General features: G+C 45.3%; 1 protein-coding gene across 2 annotated transcripts in view; it reads left to right on the forward strand.

Annotated features, from left to right (window-relative positions):
- The window catches only part of ARHGAP32 (Rho GTPase activating protein 32), a 1522959-nt gene that overhangs the window by 797730 nt on the left and 706820 nt on the right, over positions 1–18409 (forward strand). For both annotated transcript variants that reach the window (XM_078681981.1, XM_078681982.1), the window contains exon 6: positions 9104–9241. In XM_078681981.1, the coding sequence (XP_078538107.1) occupies positions 9104–9241 (138 nt within the window). The remainder of the gene's footprint in view (positions 1–9103; positions 9242–18409) is intronic.

The raw sequence follows: 18409 nt of genomic DNA on the forward strand, positions 1-18409 counted from the left end.
ATTTCATCATCATCGTCGCCGTCGAGTTATCGACATAGGGAGGCCCGGCGTCAGCGCTCGCCATCGAGGCGACACCGCCGTTCGCCGTCGGCGAACAGCAGGAGGTCGGCGTCGAGGGGATCCTTGACGTCGAGGATGACGTCGAAGTCTCGCAGGCGGTACAAAAGGGGGTGGTGATGGATGGAGCATCTGAATCAATCAAACACTCACACCCAGTCAAAAGATCTGGGTTTAATCCATCAGGCGTTCGGCGTCAAGGAGACGCTCGCCATCGAGGCGAAGGTTGCCGTCGAGGCGAAGGTTGCCGTCGAGGCGAAGGTTGCCGTCGAGGCGAAGGTTGCCATCGAGGCGAAGGTCGCCGTCGAGGCGAAGGCGTTCGCAGTCGAAGAGGAGGCGTTCGCCGTCGAGGAAGAGGCGTTCGCCGTCGAGTCGACGTTCTTCGACGCCAAAGTGGCGCAGGAGCGCCAGGAGTCATTCTAGTCGGCGACATGTGCCGATAGGGGATTCTCCATCGCCTAGGAAGGAGGGAAAGTCACCGGGCTCGGTGTACTCTGAGGTGTATACACCTCCTAAGCCGAGGTCTATCCACCTCCACCTCCTTTACCCAAGGAGACTCCGCCGCGGACTCCACCCCCGCCCCCACCTCATCCTGTACCTCATCCTCATCCTCAGCCTCAGTCACAGCCTCATCCTCTTCCTCGGCTCCCAGCTGGTGGACCGCCTCCGGTTCCTCCAAGGACAACTTCGCTGCCACGATATCCGACGCCTCCTAAGGGGACCCCTCGGCAGAGGCCCCCAGTCAGGCCGGAGTTGCTTACGCTTTGAGGCCTGTGGAGCGTCCGAAGCCGAGGAGATCGCGCTCTCGCTCCGGTCGGAGGGGGAGATCGCGAAGTCGTCACAGGTCATCAACGAGATCGAGACGACGCCACAGGAGGCACAGATCACGGTCCCACACGGACTCTTCGGGGACCAGGGACTACTCACCGACTTTGTCGGAATCCCCTGGGACGAGGGTGTCGCCCGTGGATGACATTGTCACGTTCCAGGATGTTCTGCTGAGGGGTGCAGCTCAGTTGGGCATCACGGTGACGGTGCCTACGCCCACGACGTCCGTGATCTTCGAGACGCTACACAAGAAGCACCTGTCTCGGCCATTGCTGCCTTTAGTACCAGGATTGGTAGAGCCCTCCGAGGAGCTGTTTCTCACTCCTGCGGTGACGAAGGCTGCTCCCTCCAGGCTCCTTAAGAAGTACCGGGCACCCGGATTCTGACCCGGCTTTCCTGTGGATGGATCCGACACCGGACTCTGTCATAGTGACAGCGGCTAGAAAACAGCATGCCACCACCCAGTCTTCCACGGTCCCTCCTGATAAGGAGAGCCACTGGATGGATTCGGCAGGCAGAAAGGTCTGTGGGACGGCCTCTACTGCAATGAAGGCGGCTAGTGCCACGGCTTTGCTAGGGCGGTACAATCGTGCCCTACAGGAGTCCCTCCAGCAATTCGCCAAGTTCCTCCCTCGAGAGAAGAAAGAGGACTTTCAAGAGATTCTGAAGGAGGGGATGCTGGTGTCTAATCAACTCATCAGCGCGGCGGCTGATGCGTCTCTTCTGGCGGCACATGGGTACTGTCATGGTGTAAACCAAAGACGCCACGCTTACATCGCTCAAGCCAGAGGCTCAGCAGCGGGTGGCCAATCTGCCTTTCTCGGGGGAAACCCTGTTTGGCAAGCATGCGTATGATGAGATGGCCCGCATGAAGACGGAGGCCGAGACCCTGACGGCTGTTGGGTTGGAGAAGCCCAAAGAGAAGACGACCTACCGCCCATTCCAGAGACGGCTTGGGGCGCAGGGCAGAGGGCGTGGGCAGGCGTCTGGACAGCAGCAGCAACAACAGCAGCAGCAGTTTCGAAGGCCCTTCCAGATGCGCCAGAAGGGCAGAGGTGGCCAGCAGTCCGCCGCAGAGAACAAAGGCCTGGCTGGGTCTCGGCCCTGAGCGGTTACTTTCCCTGCATCCGTTACCCGCTCCGGTGGGGGGAAGCGTTCAATTTTTTCTGGCAGAGTGGAGAAGAATTACTCAGGACAAGTGGGTGGTGAATATTGTTTGCAATGGATACAGTGTTCGGTTCACCGGCCCGCCTCCAGCGATTCCTCCGGTCAGCTCGCAGTTTCAGCTGCGCGAGCTCCAGGCAGAGGCCGATATCCTGTTAAGGAAAAGGGCGATAGAAGACGTACCTCTGTCTCAAAAGGAAGAGGTCTGTACTCCCGGTTCTTTCTGGTTCGCATGAAGGACAAGAACGAGTTCAGGCCCATTCTGGATTTGCGACAAGCAAACAAGTGGATTCGCAGAGAGAAATTTCGCATGCTGTCGTTGCATCAGCTTTATCCTCAGCTGCAACAGGGAGACTGGCTCTGTGCTATAGACCTACAGGATGCGTACTTCCATGTGCCCATTGCACACAAACACAGGAAGTTCCTGCGATTCCAAGTCGGCACCAATCATTATCAGTACACAGTACTGCCATTCGGGCAGAAGTCTGCGCCCAGAACGTTCTCGAAGTGCATGGCAGTGGTAAATGCACACCTGCGGAAGAACAAGGTGTTTGTCTACCCGTACCTGGACGATTGGTTGATCAAGGCCTCCTCCTTCTCGGAAGCTCAAGCGCACTTCCAGAAGACGTGCGTTCTATTGAACAAGCTGGGGTTGTACATCAACATGTCCAAGTCTGTCCCGATTCCGGTCCAGTGCATACAGTACTTGGGGGGCCTCCATCAATACGCTGTCAGCAAGCGTGTCTCCTTCGGAGGAGAGACGATTATCACTCCTTCGGAAGGCTCAGGCTCTTATGACCGCTGCATCTACAACAGTGAGGACGGTGTCTTCTCTACTGGGGTCGATGGCCTCTTGTATCTTCCTCACGCCACACGCACGGCTGCACATGAGACCATTGCAGGAGTGCTTGGAGGAACAGTGGGATCAGAGGAAAGGATCTTGGGACGACAAGATACGACTGTCTCTGCATGCTCTTCAGTCTCTGAAGTGGTGGTGTTCAGCAGCGAATCTCCTCAGAGGGGTTCCCTTCCACAAGGACATTCCCACACAGACTATCGTGACGGATGCTTCTCTCCACTGTTGGGGGGCGCACTCCGGAGACTTACAGATACAAGGAACGTGGTCCCCGATGGAATCCACGTATCACATCAATTTCCTGGAACTCAGAGCTGTTCACTTGGCACTGAAGGCCTTTCATCCGTCCTTCCAGACCAACTCTCTGCTTGTACAGACGGACAATACGACCACGATGTATTACCTCAACAAGCAGGGGGGCTCGAGATCTCGCACTCTGTCGCAGGAGGCGCAGGCGATCTGGCACTGGCTTCTAGCCAGAGGACTGACGATAACGGCTACCCATCTACCAGGTGTGCAGAATGTTCAGGCCGACGCACTGAGCAGACTGCTTCCGGAAAACCACGAATGGGTCATAAACGACGAAGTACTAGGAGAAGTCTTCGCAAGGTGGGGGACTCCAGACGTAGATCTGTTCACCACCGCCGAAAACAGCAAATGCCGAGACTTCGCCTCCAGGTACTACCATCAAGGGATGCTGGTGAATGCGTTATGGATCAACTGGTCGAACAGCTTTCTGTACACTTTTCCACCCATTCCCCTGATTCCAGTGGTGCTCATCAAGCTGTCCCAGTCCAGGGCGCGGATGATCCTGATTGCCCCGGAATGGCCCAGGCAGTGGTGGTTCACGGATCTGCTTCACCGGTCTCTCCTTCCTCACATACGGCTGCCGTGCAGGCCGGACCTTCTCACGAAGTTCGGGGGCAGATGGTGCACCCCAATCTCTCGTCTTTGAGTTTGGCGGCATGGCTCCTGAGATAGTGCAATATGGCCATTTGAATCTACCAGAAGATTGTATGGACATACTGAAGGAGGGTAAACGACCTTCCACTAGGACTTCTTATGCGTACAAGTGGAAGAGATTTTGCATCTGGTGCAAGTCCAAGAACTATGACCCAACGACGTGTAAGGAAGATGTCCTCCTTCCGTATCTTCTACATTTGGCGCAGTCTGGCCTTAATGTCCATTCCATTAAGGTTCATCTCGCTGCGCTGACTGCCTACTGGAAATGCCCTTCACAGACTTCCTTCTTCCAGATCCCTGTGATCAAAGATTTTTTGGAAGGCTTGAAGAAAGTGTTCCCTCCTGTTTGGCTTCCTTCGCCTTCATGGGAATTGAACGTGGTGCTGTCCAGATTGATGAAGGAGCCTTTTGAACCTATTCATAAGGCTTCGTAGCAGCACCTATCCTGGAAGGCGGCGTTCCTCGTGGCCATTACATCGGCCGACAGGGTGAGTGAAATTCAGGCGTTGTGTTTCCGAGAACCTTATACTCTATTTCATGCTGCTAAGGTTGTTATGCGTACTCACCCTAAATTTCTTCCAAAGGTTACATCTGATTTCCATGTTAACCAGACCATAACTTTACCTACGTTTTTTCAGAATCCTTCATCTCCAGCGGAAAGGTCCTGCATTCCCTGGATGTTAGGAGGGTGTTGAAATTTTATCTGGATAAAACCAAGGATATTCGTAGGTCAGACCAATTGTTTATCAATTATGGATCAGTCGGAACCGGTCTTGCTACCTCAAAACAGTCCATCTCGAGGTGGATTGTGTCCTGTATACAATTGTCTTACCAAAAGGCTAATAAGACCTTAGGGGGTAAACCTAAGGCTCATTCCACAAGAGGCAACGCTGCCACGACTGCTTTGCTACGTAATGTTCCTATTGCAGAAATCTGCAAGGTGGCCACTTGGAAGTCGGTCCATACCTTTGCTAAGCATTACTGTCTGGACACTGATGCCAGGGCAGACGCTCCGGTTGGGCAGGATTCGCTGCGAAATCTGTTAGCACAGTAGTGGTGTTATTTCTATTTTCTCCCCCGCCGCTTTGGTGTGGGGATGGGCTTGCCATTCTATTCACTAGATTATGACTATACACAGAGATCCCCTACTACAGAAGGAGTAGTTTCTGTCCTGTAACTCCAGTTCTGTAGTAGGGGTATCTCTGTTATAGTCATAAGCGCCCGCCCTCCTCCCCGGTGGAGAGAGATATTCATGTAAGAAATGCTACAGGTCTGGTGTGTTACGCCTTGAAAAAGAACTGAAAGTAAAAGGGACATGCAGTGCATTCTGGGATACTGTGAGGCTTCTGGAAAGTTCTCTTAAAGGCACAGTATCCTGTTCTGAGCCACATAATGGCAGCCTATGGGGCTTCTCTGTCCACTTCTTCCTCTCTATCATTCCAGAGGGTTTTGCTGTTAAAAGCAAGGTTTTTCTCTGTGGAGAAATCTGGACAGGCTGTGCTGTTTGTGGATTTTGGTGGAATTTCTAGTTGAAGTACTGGACAGTGTAGCCTGTGATATAGGCTGCATTATCTGTCTTTAAATTCTCTCTTAAGTGTCTGTGCAGTTCTGCATGTTTTGACAACTTAAGAGATTATTTTTGATTGCTCCGGGATCCACGCACATGGGCGGGACTATTCACTAGATTATGACTATAACAGAGATACCCCTACTACAGAACTGGAGTTACAGGACAGAAACTACTCCTTCTTACTAATCACACCTCCCACTACCACCTCTACCATCAAGGACTGGCTCCCCCTTCTCTCTGCCTTGAACTGCACCCCACATATCGTTGATTCTGCCAAATCCCTAGGTATCACTTTAGACAAACACCTCTCTATGCAAAAACACATCAGCACCATCCCCAGAGGAGCTAACCATCAGCTGAATATCCTTACGAAACTTAAACCTTCCCTTCTCGTAACTGACCTCACAACTGCGGCTGATGCACTTACGCCTTTGAAGGCTACCCTTAATCCAGCAGCTAGGCTCATCACAGGATCTAAAAAAAAGTGATTACATCACCCCTTACCATTGAGCTCTGAATTGGCTGCCATTCGATCCCAGGATATAGTTCCATCACTCATAAAGCACTGCACCATAATACCCCTTCCTACCTATCCCAGAAACTGACCCTTTTGGGTGGATACAAATCCTCTAGAAGTACCAGCTCCTTACTTCTCAAGCAACACAATTTAAAGTAAAATAAAACCTGCAGCAAATCCTTCTCTGGAATGGCCCCAAATATTTGAATCTCTCTCCCTTCTGAGATGCAACCCACTCACGTTCCTCTTCAGGAAAGAAGTGTCAACCCAACAAATTCCTCTCTGCCTGCGGCTTGACCATGCCCCTGTTCCCTGTCTAGACCCTGACCACATTTTGTCCGTTAATCTATGCAGCACTACCTTGGGGAAAACTGTATATCTACTCTCCCCATCAACGCCCCCCCCCTACCACAACCACCTCAGAACCACCTGTGTACACTGTTGATTGCATTCTTTCATTTACTGTTGCTGTGTATTTTATTTACACTATATGTAACTCAGGTACCTGCTGCAATTCTGTTTATATATCCCACTGAATTTGGTTTACTCTTTTTTCCTGTTACTATATGTTTTTATCTACTCTCTTTGTATCTCATGCTATTGCTGATGTGCTTCCTCTATTCAGTACTAAGTTATCATGAACATAAGTGCTAAGATGCCATGTTTTTTCTCTACATCAGTCAATATCTATACATCTAGTCTCCCCTTCCTCACATCTCCCTATCTCAGCTACCTCAGAACGGATGCGTTCCCATGTCCTACTGTCTATTGGATTCTTCTTTTTTTATAAGTTTGCTATGTATTTTTACTAATCCATTATGCGTTTGGTAGCTTGGATACTTCTTGCTAATTCTTTTTACATATCCCACTATATGCTGTTTCCTCCCTTTACTGTTACTATATAGTTTTTTCCAACTCTCTAGGTACCTCTTATTATTGTTTTTGTGCTTACCCTGTAAAGCGCTCTGATACCTTCGGATCATGTTTGCGCTACAAAAAACTCATGAATAAAATGTCTTCAAGAAATAGGTTCTTGACGTAACAGACATTCCGGAATTAATTTTATTTAAGCATCTAGTGACTAACTGATCCCTAATCGGCTGATCTGTAAAATCCCAAATTCACATTTTGCTGCAAATACCTATAGAGATGCCCCATACATAGCAATAGATTGGCTTCTACCTAATGCATTGGTATTTTACGAAACAAACTATGTACTAAAATTAAAATTTAGAATTGTAGTGAGTCGGAGTTCCACCTACCTCATCAGTTTTCATGAGGAGGTAGATTACAAATTGCAGCTCACTATGATTAGCTACAATCACAGCGATGTTGGCCTACTGGGGTCAGCAGGCCACCATGTTTTAATAAAGAAATTATTTTTAAATGCAGCTTGTTTTTCTTAAAGGAAAACCTGATATGTTTAGAAAAACTAAATTAAAAGCTATACAAATTTTTTTTAGGAGTAGGCAGTGGCTAGCATAAGGAATTGGTTTTTGTTAGGGATGCTAATTAGCGATTCCTAATGGTTTTCTAAGTCCATTTAACAATGCTGGTAAACTTTTCTGAATTGTTAAGTGGGATCAGTATATAAAAAGAAGGGATTCACTGAATCAGTGTGTTTGCGAACACTAAAACCCTTTGTACATGAGACCCTAAATCTTGGTTGGTGCAGTGGGGAATAGTGATATTGAATTGATAGTGGATTGTGTATTCATGGTGCTACGAGGCCCTAACTGTTACAGAAAGCACTGTTAATATGCAAGTCATTATTTTAAAAAACCATTACACTAAGTACAACATAGGCTGCCACAAAAAGATTTTTTAAGATAAGTCAAGTGCTTTCAGAAAATATATTTAGTATTAAGCAAGCAGACTGTACCCAGTGCAAACATTTTTGTAAGTGAAAATTAAGAGGACCCACTCTAGAACATAGTTTGTAATGCCTTTGCATTACTTCTCAAAAAGAATACATCCTTGCACCCAAGAAACCTCAAATGACACCAACAATTAAGGTTGAAAAACAAATTGCATACATTTACATTTCTTTCAAGCAACAAGCACATTGGGAAAAGGTTTGTTTCTTGTTCAACCTAAGTCTGCCCTTCCCTCGGCTTCACAGCACAGCAAACCCTGCCCCTTCAGTTTCAGACGAGGCACTTCAAATCGTGGAATTAAATGTTCTGGGGCACGTGTTTTTAAACAGAAAGTCGCAATGCTGTTTTGGGGAAATTACTAAAGTATGGGCACATTATTCACCATAAACCCCACACACTTTGACCTTTGACTGAGGGAGACTTCAAGCTCTTCTGCTCCCACGAGTGCTCAGCACAGGGTAAGCCCCATCCTGTCTTCATCACAGTCTGTGTGTTTCTCTAGGTAAGCAAGGCCCCCACTTCTCTACTGCTTCACCAATGCCCCGAACTGGTCAGTATCCTCAGATTCATCAACTTGCTTACCTCCAAGCGACCAGAAAGGTATTTGGAGTTATCAAAAAATCTCAGAACTAAAAAGTACTTCACCTACAATTTAAACGTTCCAACTTTAACTCTGCTTCAACTATATCCATCTCAGTGGCTGCTCACTGTCTGTGGAATGCTCTCTACAGACCTGCGATCCATAGGAGAACCTTATCCAGTTCCATTAAAAAACTGAAAAATGCTATTTAGGCACCACCTCCTTATATAACCCTTCTTTTTCCTCCAAAGGTGTTTCTTACTCATTTTTTTTAACTAAGTAACCTTATTCCACTAAACCAATGTCTCCTTTTCAAATCACTCGTGTTTTCATTTTGAATTCTTTTACTTGATATTTTTGCTGTTATCTGAGCAGCACTCTAACACCTCCCCTCCCACCTCCCAAGAGAAGAACTACATAAATAACTATAATAAGTAGGGCTGGCAGCATCTGGAGGGGATAAGAACAGTTATGTGTAAAATGTCATTCCTCTTGTTATGGGACCTTTTGAATCCAGCATTCTTTTTTTGGTCCCCAGGTGTTCTTGTTCTTTGTATTGAAATATGTTTATTCAGATGTACAGCATAGTTCACTAACCATGCATCGTTTATCAGTGTCAGAATAAATTTGGGCGCATTCAATTTTGATTAATTTTGATGAAACTGTCCTTGCTTTCTTGTTCCCGATACAGGGCAGGAGTTGGATTGTCAAGCGGAGTTATGAAGATTTCCGAGTACTCGACAAACACCTCCACCTGTGTATTTATGACCGGCGCTTCTCACAGCTCTCAGAGCTTCCCCGTTCCGACTCCGTGAAGGACAGCCCAGAGGTACAGTGTGAAGGTTCTTTTTTCAAATTTGTTACTGCAAATTGAACATGACTGTAACATATTGTCCTATATTAGCTTCTGATCTAAAATGGGGCCCAAAATATCTATAGTTTCCCCGTGGCCCATCTGGGCATTTTACAGGACACAGGCGAGGTCTAAAAGTAATTAGTGTCTTCTTAGTGTTGCAGTATTCCATGCAATTCCCCACAGTTTATCAGTCTCTTTATCCATTCCAGGCCACTAATATTGTGACTTAATCCTCTTTTTGTTCTCAGTTATTCCGATGTGCCCTTCATGATTAATTTCTAAAATATTATCTTGCAATTGTTTTGGGGTGATATAACTCCGTTCCCTCTCATTTGAGATCCCATCAGCTTCCCAAGATAATTCATCTTTAAACTCCCAAAGGTTCTTCACACTATAGGAGAATTACTAGTCATAGGTTTCTGAACGTAATACAACACTGGGTCTGGATCATACCCTTCTCTGCATTGTTCTTTGGAAATAGCCTCTACAGTATTGTTATCCACTACTGCTACAGTATAACTTTCCTATATATCGAGAGATTGTTTTTTAACAATTATGGGAACACTGCTAAGAAAATCTTACACCTTATTTTTGGCTTCTGGTAAGTTTAGTACTTTTATCATTGTAATCTAGCTACCTCAATTGCATTCTCACTAAACGTTTCTGTAGTTGTTAGTATTTTAGCGAGAGGTTTGTGGTCTTTGTGGATAGAAATTATAACCCCCAGACAATGCAGTCTGAATTTACCCATCCGTCCTACACCCTCTTCCACCTTTCTTTCAGTGGTATTTTTACATCAGTGGAAAAGTAAGGTTCAATGCAGATATTTACTTCTTGGCCTTTCCTAGCTATTTAAGAATATACTACACCTAAACCTTTCCCAATAACATCTGTAGTAATGATAGTTCTAATACAAGCAGAGAAGTTTTAAGGCATGGCCAAAGTGGGCTTTGGCCCAGGGCCCCAGCCTTTCAGGGGGCCTCCTGATAGAGCAAGCTCTGTTCTACAATGTCTTGTACTGATATTCTTAAACAGGTTATTTTAAAAACCATTTTCTTTTAATTTATGTTTAATCTGGGTAATGTGTGAGAGTCTATTGCAGACATTTTACAGAGAAATGTTGTGTTTATGTTTCATGCAACATCCATAAAAAGTTTTTTTTTACATCAGAACAGGACCTCACAAATACAAAATAGGACAGTATCACAGTGATTATTTGCAGTAATATGAGAGAGCCACTGCTGTGTTACAATATTGAAAACACAGTTCACTATCCCTGAATATTGGATGTAAACATATTTAGAATTTGAAGGAGTGCACTTGTGCACTGTCAGTGACCTGGCTAAAGAGGGCATGAAAGAGTTGAAATTCCGTCATAAGTTCAAAGCTGTTCTGAACAGGGGCCCACAAAATATGTTTGACCCAGGACCCCCAAAATCCTCAAGATGTCCCTAAATATGAGGATCAAAGCCCTAAAGGGAATAGCTGTGTAGATGGCATAACTATCTAATCTTAAATGTTTTAGTTGCGAAATCCTGTGCAAATTTAGCTTAAATCCCGCCAGGCCAAGGAAAAACTAACGTTGCCCATCGCAGTAGGGGCATAAGAGGCTGTCCTGATAGCTTTGATTAGTTCTTTTTTGGTAATATATAATTCTCACTTATTTCATGTCCTAAATAGGTAACTGAGTTCAAGACGAATTTACACTTCTTAAATTCAGCAGTAAGACCCTTGTTATGTACCACTTCAAATACTTATCTAAGTCTCAGATCATATTCTTGTCTGTTTCTCCCGATAACAAGGATATCGTCTTACAAAAGAATTACCAATTTATGGTCTGTCAAAAGTTAGTACATTAGTTACTTGAATAGAGTGACTGCTGACAATAGCCCAAATGGCATGCTGAGAAATTCAAAGCATCTATAAGGCGTTATAAATGCAGTTAAGAGTTTGATCTATTGATGAAGTGGAATCTGGTGGTATGTGGAAACCAAGTTGAATGATGGAAAACCACCTAATCTCCTTAGTCATAAGTAGCATGTTGTTGATGTTCATACATTCACACACACATACTGGGTCAAAACGTAGACGCTTACCTAAATCCATGTCCTTAGTCACTTCACCTTCAAGTCATTGCCAAGGTCTAAAAAGGGTGGAAGTTGAACCACATATGTTGAAATAGGGCAGATTTCTAAGTATTATTTATGTCTTGATGTTTTTTATTTGTATTTGTAATTTCTTGTAAATATGTATTGAATATTGTCACACTTTACGTTGTATCAGTCCTTTGATTCATGTTGTTTGTCCTGTGATTTCATTGTGTAACAGCCATACATAACATGATACATTCAAATGATATATAAATATAATACATATTAAATATGTCTTGTGTTTGGTGTGTTTTGACTTCTACTTCAAAATAAAGTAATTCTGTTTTATTGATTGACTCTGATGTATTGTCATCTAGACTAAGCAATTGAATAACCCAACAGAACACATTGTAGTCCTTGTCACCTATAACCAGGTTCTGAGGGGCACAGGGTTGCCCATTACATTTAATGGTCAACTTTCTAAAAGTAGCATTTCCAGAATTGTAATTTAAAATCCGAAGTCACCAAAAGTCAGGATTTTAATTTAGTGTTCTAGAGACAGATATACAAACTTGAATCGGCTATATCTTCCCATTTGACAATTAAATCTATAAAATGTAATACGGTAATCCCAGTGTTATCCTTGCAGTAATGAGAAATGACTTTAAGAGTTTTCCACTACCAGGACATGTAAACTTAAGTACAAATCCTGTTTTTTAAATATATTGCACCCTGCCATCTGGGCTGTCTTTGGCTTACTCTAGGGATGGCTTACGTGTATTAAATAGAAAGATTTGGCCCTGGTAAAAGTGTGGCTAAACACCCGGTAGGGTATCCGGGCACTTGCAGACTTATTCAAACATCCAGTTCTTAGGGGCCATGCAGAATTCCGGAAGTGAGGTGATGGTCTGAAGTTGCCTGGGGAGGCTGTTGTAGGTCTTTTCAGTGATATGGGAGAAGAAGTGTCCTCCACTTCTGCTTCGGTAGCTTCAGGGAGTATCAGCAAGTGAGAGGGAGGTGGAGGATAGTGCTTGCGATGGTTGGTGGAAGTTCAGGCGGTGGTTAATGTAGGCAGGTCTTTCGTTGGATAGAGCGTTGGATGTGTGGGTCAGCAGCGTGAATTGGCATCTCGTCTGCACGGGGAGCTAGTGGAGTTGCGTGGGGTGCGTTGTGGGTTTCCCGGGGATGGCAAAGAATGAGTCTGACAGCCTGTGTCCTGTATGGTCGGAAGTGTCTGGAAGAGGTTTGTGGTGATTCCTATGTAGAGGGAGTTACCGTAGTGCAGTAGGCTGGTGATGAGGGCCTGTGTAGGAGTAACCACTTGAAGATCTTGTATAGCATGTGTAGAGTGAAGAAGCGGGCAGAGGATGTGGCATTGATCTGTAATTTCAGCTTGTTATCAATGATAATTCCAAGGTTTCTGTCGTGAGCTGAGGGAAAAGGCATGGGGACTAGGTCTGATGGCCGTCAGGAGTCGCTCCATGTGTTACTGCTACTGCCGAAGATCAGTGCTTCCGTCTTGTCTGTGTTCAGCTGCAGGCACTTCTTCATTCAGTCGGTGATGCTTCTCATTCATCTGTGGAAGTTGTTTCTGGTGGTGGTGGCGTCGTCAGTGAGTGAGAAGATAAGTTGGATTTCCTCTGCATTGGAAATTATGTTGAGATGGTGAGATCTGACGATGTTGGCCACCAGGGTCATATATGCGTTGAAGATCATAGGGCTGAGGGATGAGGCCTGGGGGACTTCGCAGGTGATCTCCGTGGGTTCGGAGGTGAAAGGTTGAATATAGATCAGCAGAGCAGGACAGACGTGGGTAAAATGGCCAGTATTTACCTTTTGACGAATGTGTGAATATAAAAGATCCCGACCTCTCTGTAACCTTGAGGATGGTAGCACCCACACTTTAGGGTGACAAGGACAAGTGATTAAACGACAGGTAGGTAAGTATGGTAGGACCTTGATTAGGAATCCACCATACCACCTAATCGATTCCAAATTGAAATCTTTTCTAGGTACTTCAGATAGGGATCCGTGTGCCCTAAAGAATGCCCCAGACCGCTTAGGCTTGTGAACCATGTTGGGAAAATTTTGAGGGTAAGACATTGCACTTCAATACCCAAATCTATTATATGGAGTTGTCCAGCAAGATTTATGCAAGAACCCCATCCTCATTAGTCAGTCTTCGAGGAGGGTGAGTCTGCCTGGGTGGCATTGTCCTACCAGGGTGGGGAGAGGATTCCTATGATGAAGCATGACTCTAATAAGTGTGTGAGGTTTCCTTTTCCATTAAGGATGACGTCCCCTTAAGCTAGGAGTCTAAGATTTCAGCTCCATTGTGGGCACATTGGCTCCAGAGCCTTGAGCTTTATCACTCTGGGTACACTTCTTTGTGTATCGCTGACACCGTACAACTTTGTTGTGTTATTTGTTTTATAGATCCTCTGGGTTCCTCCGGTGAGAAACAAGGTGATCCATCTGTGCACACCCCTTGGATGGCGATGTGGAGTCTTTTAATCAGTGTTTGGTGGGTTACGGTGTTGAAGGCTGCTGAGAGGTCGAGAAGGATTAGAGCTACTGTTTCTCCTCAGTCGAGGAGGGTTTCAATGTCGTCGGAGGCTTCGCACAGGGCAGTTTCGGTGCTGTGATTTCTGCGGAAGCCAGATTGGGAGGTGTTCTGCTCCAGGTGTGTCATGAGTTGTTTGTCAATGACATTTTTCAGTACCTTCACTGGGAATGGGAGCATGAAGATTGGTCAGTAATTTTTGAGTTTGCTTTGATTAGCATAGGGTTTTTTGAGTAGAGGTCTGACTTTGGCGTGGTTCCAGGTGTCGGGAAATGTTGCTGCGGTGATAGAGGTGTTGAGCAGGGTGGCGAGTTTCTGGCCAGTCCTTACAATTTCAAGGTTGAAGATGTAGTGCAGGCATGGGTCTGTGGGAGCTCACAAGTTGATGGATTGAATGGTGGCGGTGGCGTCCTGGGTGGAGAGGAGGTTCAAGGTGGTCAGTCTGTGGTTTGTGTCGATTTCGGTGGTGGCGTATCTGTCGAGAAAGTCCATAGGTGTGGGTTTGAAGGTTCTGTATATGGTTGCGCTCTTGTTGTGGTAGGAGTTGGAGAGGTAGTCGCAAAGCTCTTTGGAAGGTCTGATGTTGTTTTCGCTGGTTGCCGGGTTGGAGAATTCTATAACGATGTTGAAAAGTTCCTTGTTGTTGTAGGCACTTGCTTCAATGCTTGAGACTAGGGCTGTCTTCTTTGTTTCCCTCAGTATGCGGTGGTAGAGGCTGAGGGAGGTCCTGCCCTGTCAGAGGTGTACTTGCTGGCATGCCATCTCCTCTCCAGCTGTTTGCTGTCTCGTTTCACTGTTCTGAATTCTTGGGTGTGCCAGCTGGTCTTTATGGAGGATTTTCTCTGGATGTTCATCTTCGTGGGGATGATTCTGTCTGCACAATTGGTGTTCCAGGCATTAAAGTTCTTTACTCCCTGTACAAGGTTGGTGAAAGTGGTGGAATTGGAGATGTTGAGAGTGTCCGTCCAGTTGGTCTCTGAGATTTGTCCACCTCCTGTGGGGGGAGCTGATCATCTTGAGGGTGTTGGTGCGGATGCTGAAGTGGACGATGGAGTGATCAATCCATGGGTATTCTGTGATGTGGATGTATTTGACGTGGTTGCTGGAGGTAAAAATGGGGTCCAGAATCTGTCCTGCAGTGCGTGTACGGTCATGTACATCTTGGTCTATCCGACGTGTGCGGTGTTGATGTTGTTGGGGTTGTCGATGTGGAAATTTAGTTCCCCAAGAAAGATGAAGTCCCTAGAGTCTGAGGCTAGGAGCGCAATGAAGTCTGCGTTGGTGTTGCAGAAGCCAGAGCATAGGCTTGGATATCGGTATGCGAGGGTGCCTTTGATGGTTGTCTTGTCGTCCTTGCGGAGCTTGAAGTTCAATGGGGTGGTGGTGGTGTTGGTGGTGATGCACAGTATGATCTCTTTGGATGATGGCTGTTCCGCCTCCCGGCTTGTTTTTTTTCTTCAATAAACTCTATACATTTTGTATGCAATGGTATATAAGCAGTGCAACCTAGGAATTTCATTGAAACGTTGAGTGTCACATTTCATATCCCAGGTATTATAAGCATTAAATAACCAGAGATTCCAAGTGCAGTACTGGTAGGACACTCTTCACGGCTTGTTGGTGCGGTCCTAGTGTCGTGTAGTTCCTAGTAATACATGGGATCGGCATGTTTAGATAACATAAACTAAGGGATTGGTGTCTAGACTGATTCCAAACACCCCCAAAGGATAGGTTAGCCTTTAGACCAGCTAGCTCACAGTGCCACCATAAGCCCCCTAACTTTACCAAGGAGCGAATAGTCTCTGGCAACTATTAAACATGACAACTCTTGATCCTTCAGGGATCGTGGAAACAGGGCAGTACTTTTGGCTCAGTCAAACGTGTTCACTTAGTCTCAGAGAGATACACAGAATAAACAATGGGGACGGTTTTAATAAGCATTCATTGAACCAGCGTCATTCTAGTATAAAACACGTTTGCTGCGATAATCATTAAACAGAAACAGATATAAAAGATTACAAGCACTGAGAGAGTAAATAAAAGGTAGGGTTCTGCCATTGTGCAAAAACAGTAAATATATGCAAGTATATCGATACATGACAGTAATCAAGTGTACCTATCTAAGTGTACCTAGCATATATGTGGGTATACAGCCAAGAATGCCCTAGGAAAGAGCCAAACCCATTACCTGATGGGAGAGACCGAAGGACCCCATCTTGGTCTCAAGTCGGACACCACGCAAGGGATGTAAAACCACTGCGTACTGGAGCTTCTGCAGGCCGGAACCTCAGCTTCTAGTGTCAGCGTGAAAGTTTCTCCTCTGGTTGCCAGTGAAGATGCGTTTTTTTTTATACCTGAAAAGTACCCTCAGGGGTTCTGCCTAGCTGTGAAATGGTACTGTGGGTCTGTTGTTCAAGAATGACGATAGCAGTGACTTTTGTACAAAGTTATTATACAGAAGAAGGTAATCCTGCTGTGCATGTACTAGGCAGGGGATTAAAATATGATACAAAGAAACCTCATGCATAATAAATTAGGCTACTTTTCGAAGAAAGACACCCTACATTTATTCAGCACATAACTAGATAAAAGGTCAGCGTCAGATCTGGTATGTAGAGTAAGGTAAGGTAGGACAAAGGTAGGTAAAAGGTTGTGCATTTACCTAAGCCTATATTAGGGTACCTTGGGGCTCAAAACACTAGTGACTAATTATCACAGATGGCAATATCTGGGGCAGAAGTTTTGGTTGAGCCAGGTCTTGGTGAGGAAGGCTATATTGGGTGCAAGGGTGTCAATGAGGTCCCATAATTTAGTGGAAGGCTTGCATAGTGAACGTAAGTTGAGAAAGGCGCATGTCAGTTGGTGTTTTTGTTCAAATTGTGTCAGTGGTGTGCTCGGTGGGGCTGGTCTGTGAGCTTTTGTATGTGCTGTAACAGGTGAAGTGCCAGTGGGTGCAGGTGGATGGCAAAATCAGTGTTGCAGACCCACTAGTAGCATTGAATTTGCAGGCCCTGGGCACATGTAGTGCACTTTACTAGGGACTTATAAGTAAATTAAATATACCAGTTGGGTTTGAGCCAATGTTACCATGTTTAGAGAAGAGAGCACATGCACTTTAGCACTGGTTAGCAGTGGTAAAGTGCTCAGAGAGTCCTTACGCCAGCAAATCGAAGTCTGAATAAAAATGGAGGAGGAAGGCAAAAGTTGGGGGGAAGACCACCCTAAGGCTGGCAGATCTAACACTCATAAAGAGCTATGAATTCTATGCTTTGTTCTTTTTAATCCATCAGCTGCCTCCTTTTCCGCACAGGCTGAGTCAAACAACAGGTTGTTCCATCCGGATGTATGTCATTACAACGCATGCTTTCACTCCGCATGCCATTACGACGCAACTTTTACAACGCAAGTCATTACGACGACTTGCGTTGGGGGGCGCTGGATAGTGGAATAGTTTAATTTACTATTCCAACTCCAGTCCCCGTGGATAGTAGGGAAGGTGTTGGATTGTAATTAAACTATTCCCTATCCTAGAGCGCCCTCCAGCGCAAGTCGTTGTAATGACTTGCGTTGTAATAGTTGCGTCGTAATGGTAGTGCGGAGTAAAAGTTGCGTTGTAAAGGATGTTTCCCGTTCCATCCTGTTGGTTAAAGAGCACATTCTTACTTCAGTAGGATCCGTTTATTTGTCTATATGTATATTAGTTTATGGCTTTTAAGTGCTCATTCACTTGGAAGTTCCATGGTGCTTTATAAGAACAAATCAGATTATACTAGTTCCATGAGTGCTCTAACAATGCAGTAATTTAAAGAAACTACAATTACTACAAAATATCTTCAAAAGGATAGAAATACTTGCAGAAACTCAACATCAGCTACAGTTTGGTGGTGTTTTCTGTTGTTGAGGTTATTTGGGCTACATTGTAGATGTAGTATGAGTAGCCTGGCATCAGGTAGTATTGCTGGTGTGTGAGCTTCCATTGAACAAGTTAGATGGAGGATACAGCTGTGTGTACATTGCACACCAGTGCTGAGTTCAGCAATATTGAAGTAAGATGAATTCAGCCTTAATTCTTCATTACTATTCTGCAAAAATATGCCCAAATTTTAACATTAGACTGTATGGTTTAAACTGATAACTCATGAATGCATAAACTAACACTCTTTTTATCAAGGTACGGTGTGTGGCTGGGTTAGAACCTGAGCATAGCTATAAAAACAATTAAATCGCTTAGATTCCTCACAACGATAAAGGAGAAACGACCACCCACTCTTCTCCTTTATTTTCAAACGTACACTCCATGTATCTTGACAGTCAAATCAGACAGTGCAGTGTTTTACTATTGCTAGTACGGCCAAACATACTTTTGTGAGTACTCTCCGCTGTTTTGACAAGATAAAAAAACACATACCTCACTGAGGAATATTAGAGGACATAGGTTGAACAATAGAACATGGAATGATCTGTTCTTGACTTTATCATTCGAAATCG

This window comes from Lissotriton helveticus, chromosome 3_1 (assembly GCF_964261635.1).
Source record: "Lissotriton helveticus chromosome 3_1, aLisHel1.1, whole genome shotgun sequence".
Classification (NCBI taxonomy): domain Eukaryota; kingdom Metazoa; phylum Chordata; class Amphibia; order Caudata; family Salamandridae; genus Lissotriton; species Lissotriton helveticus.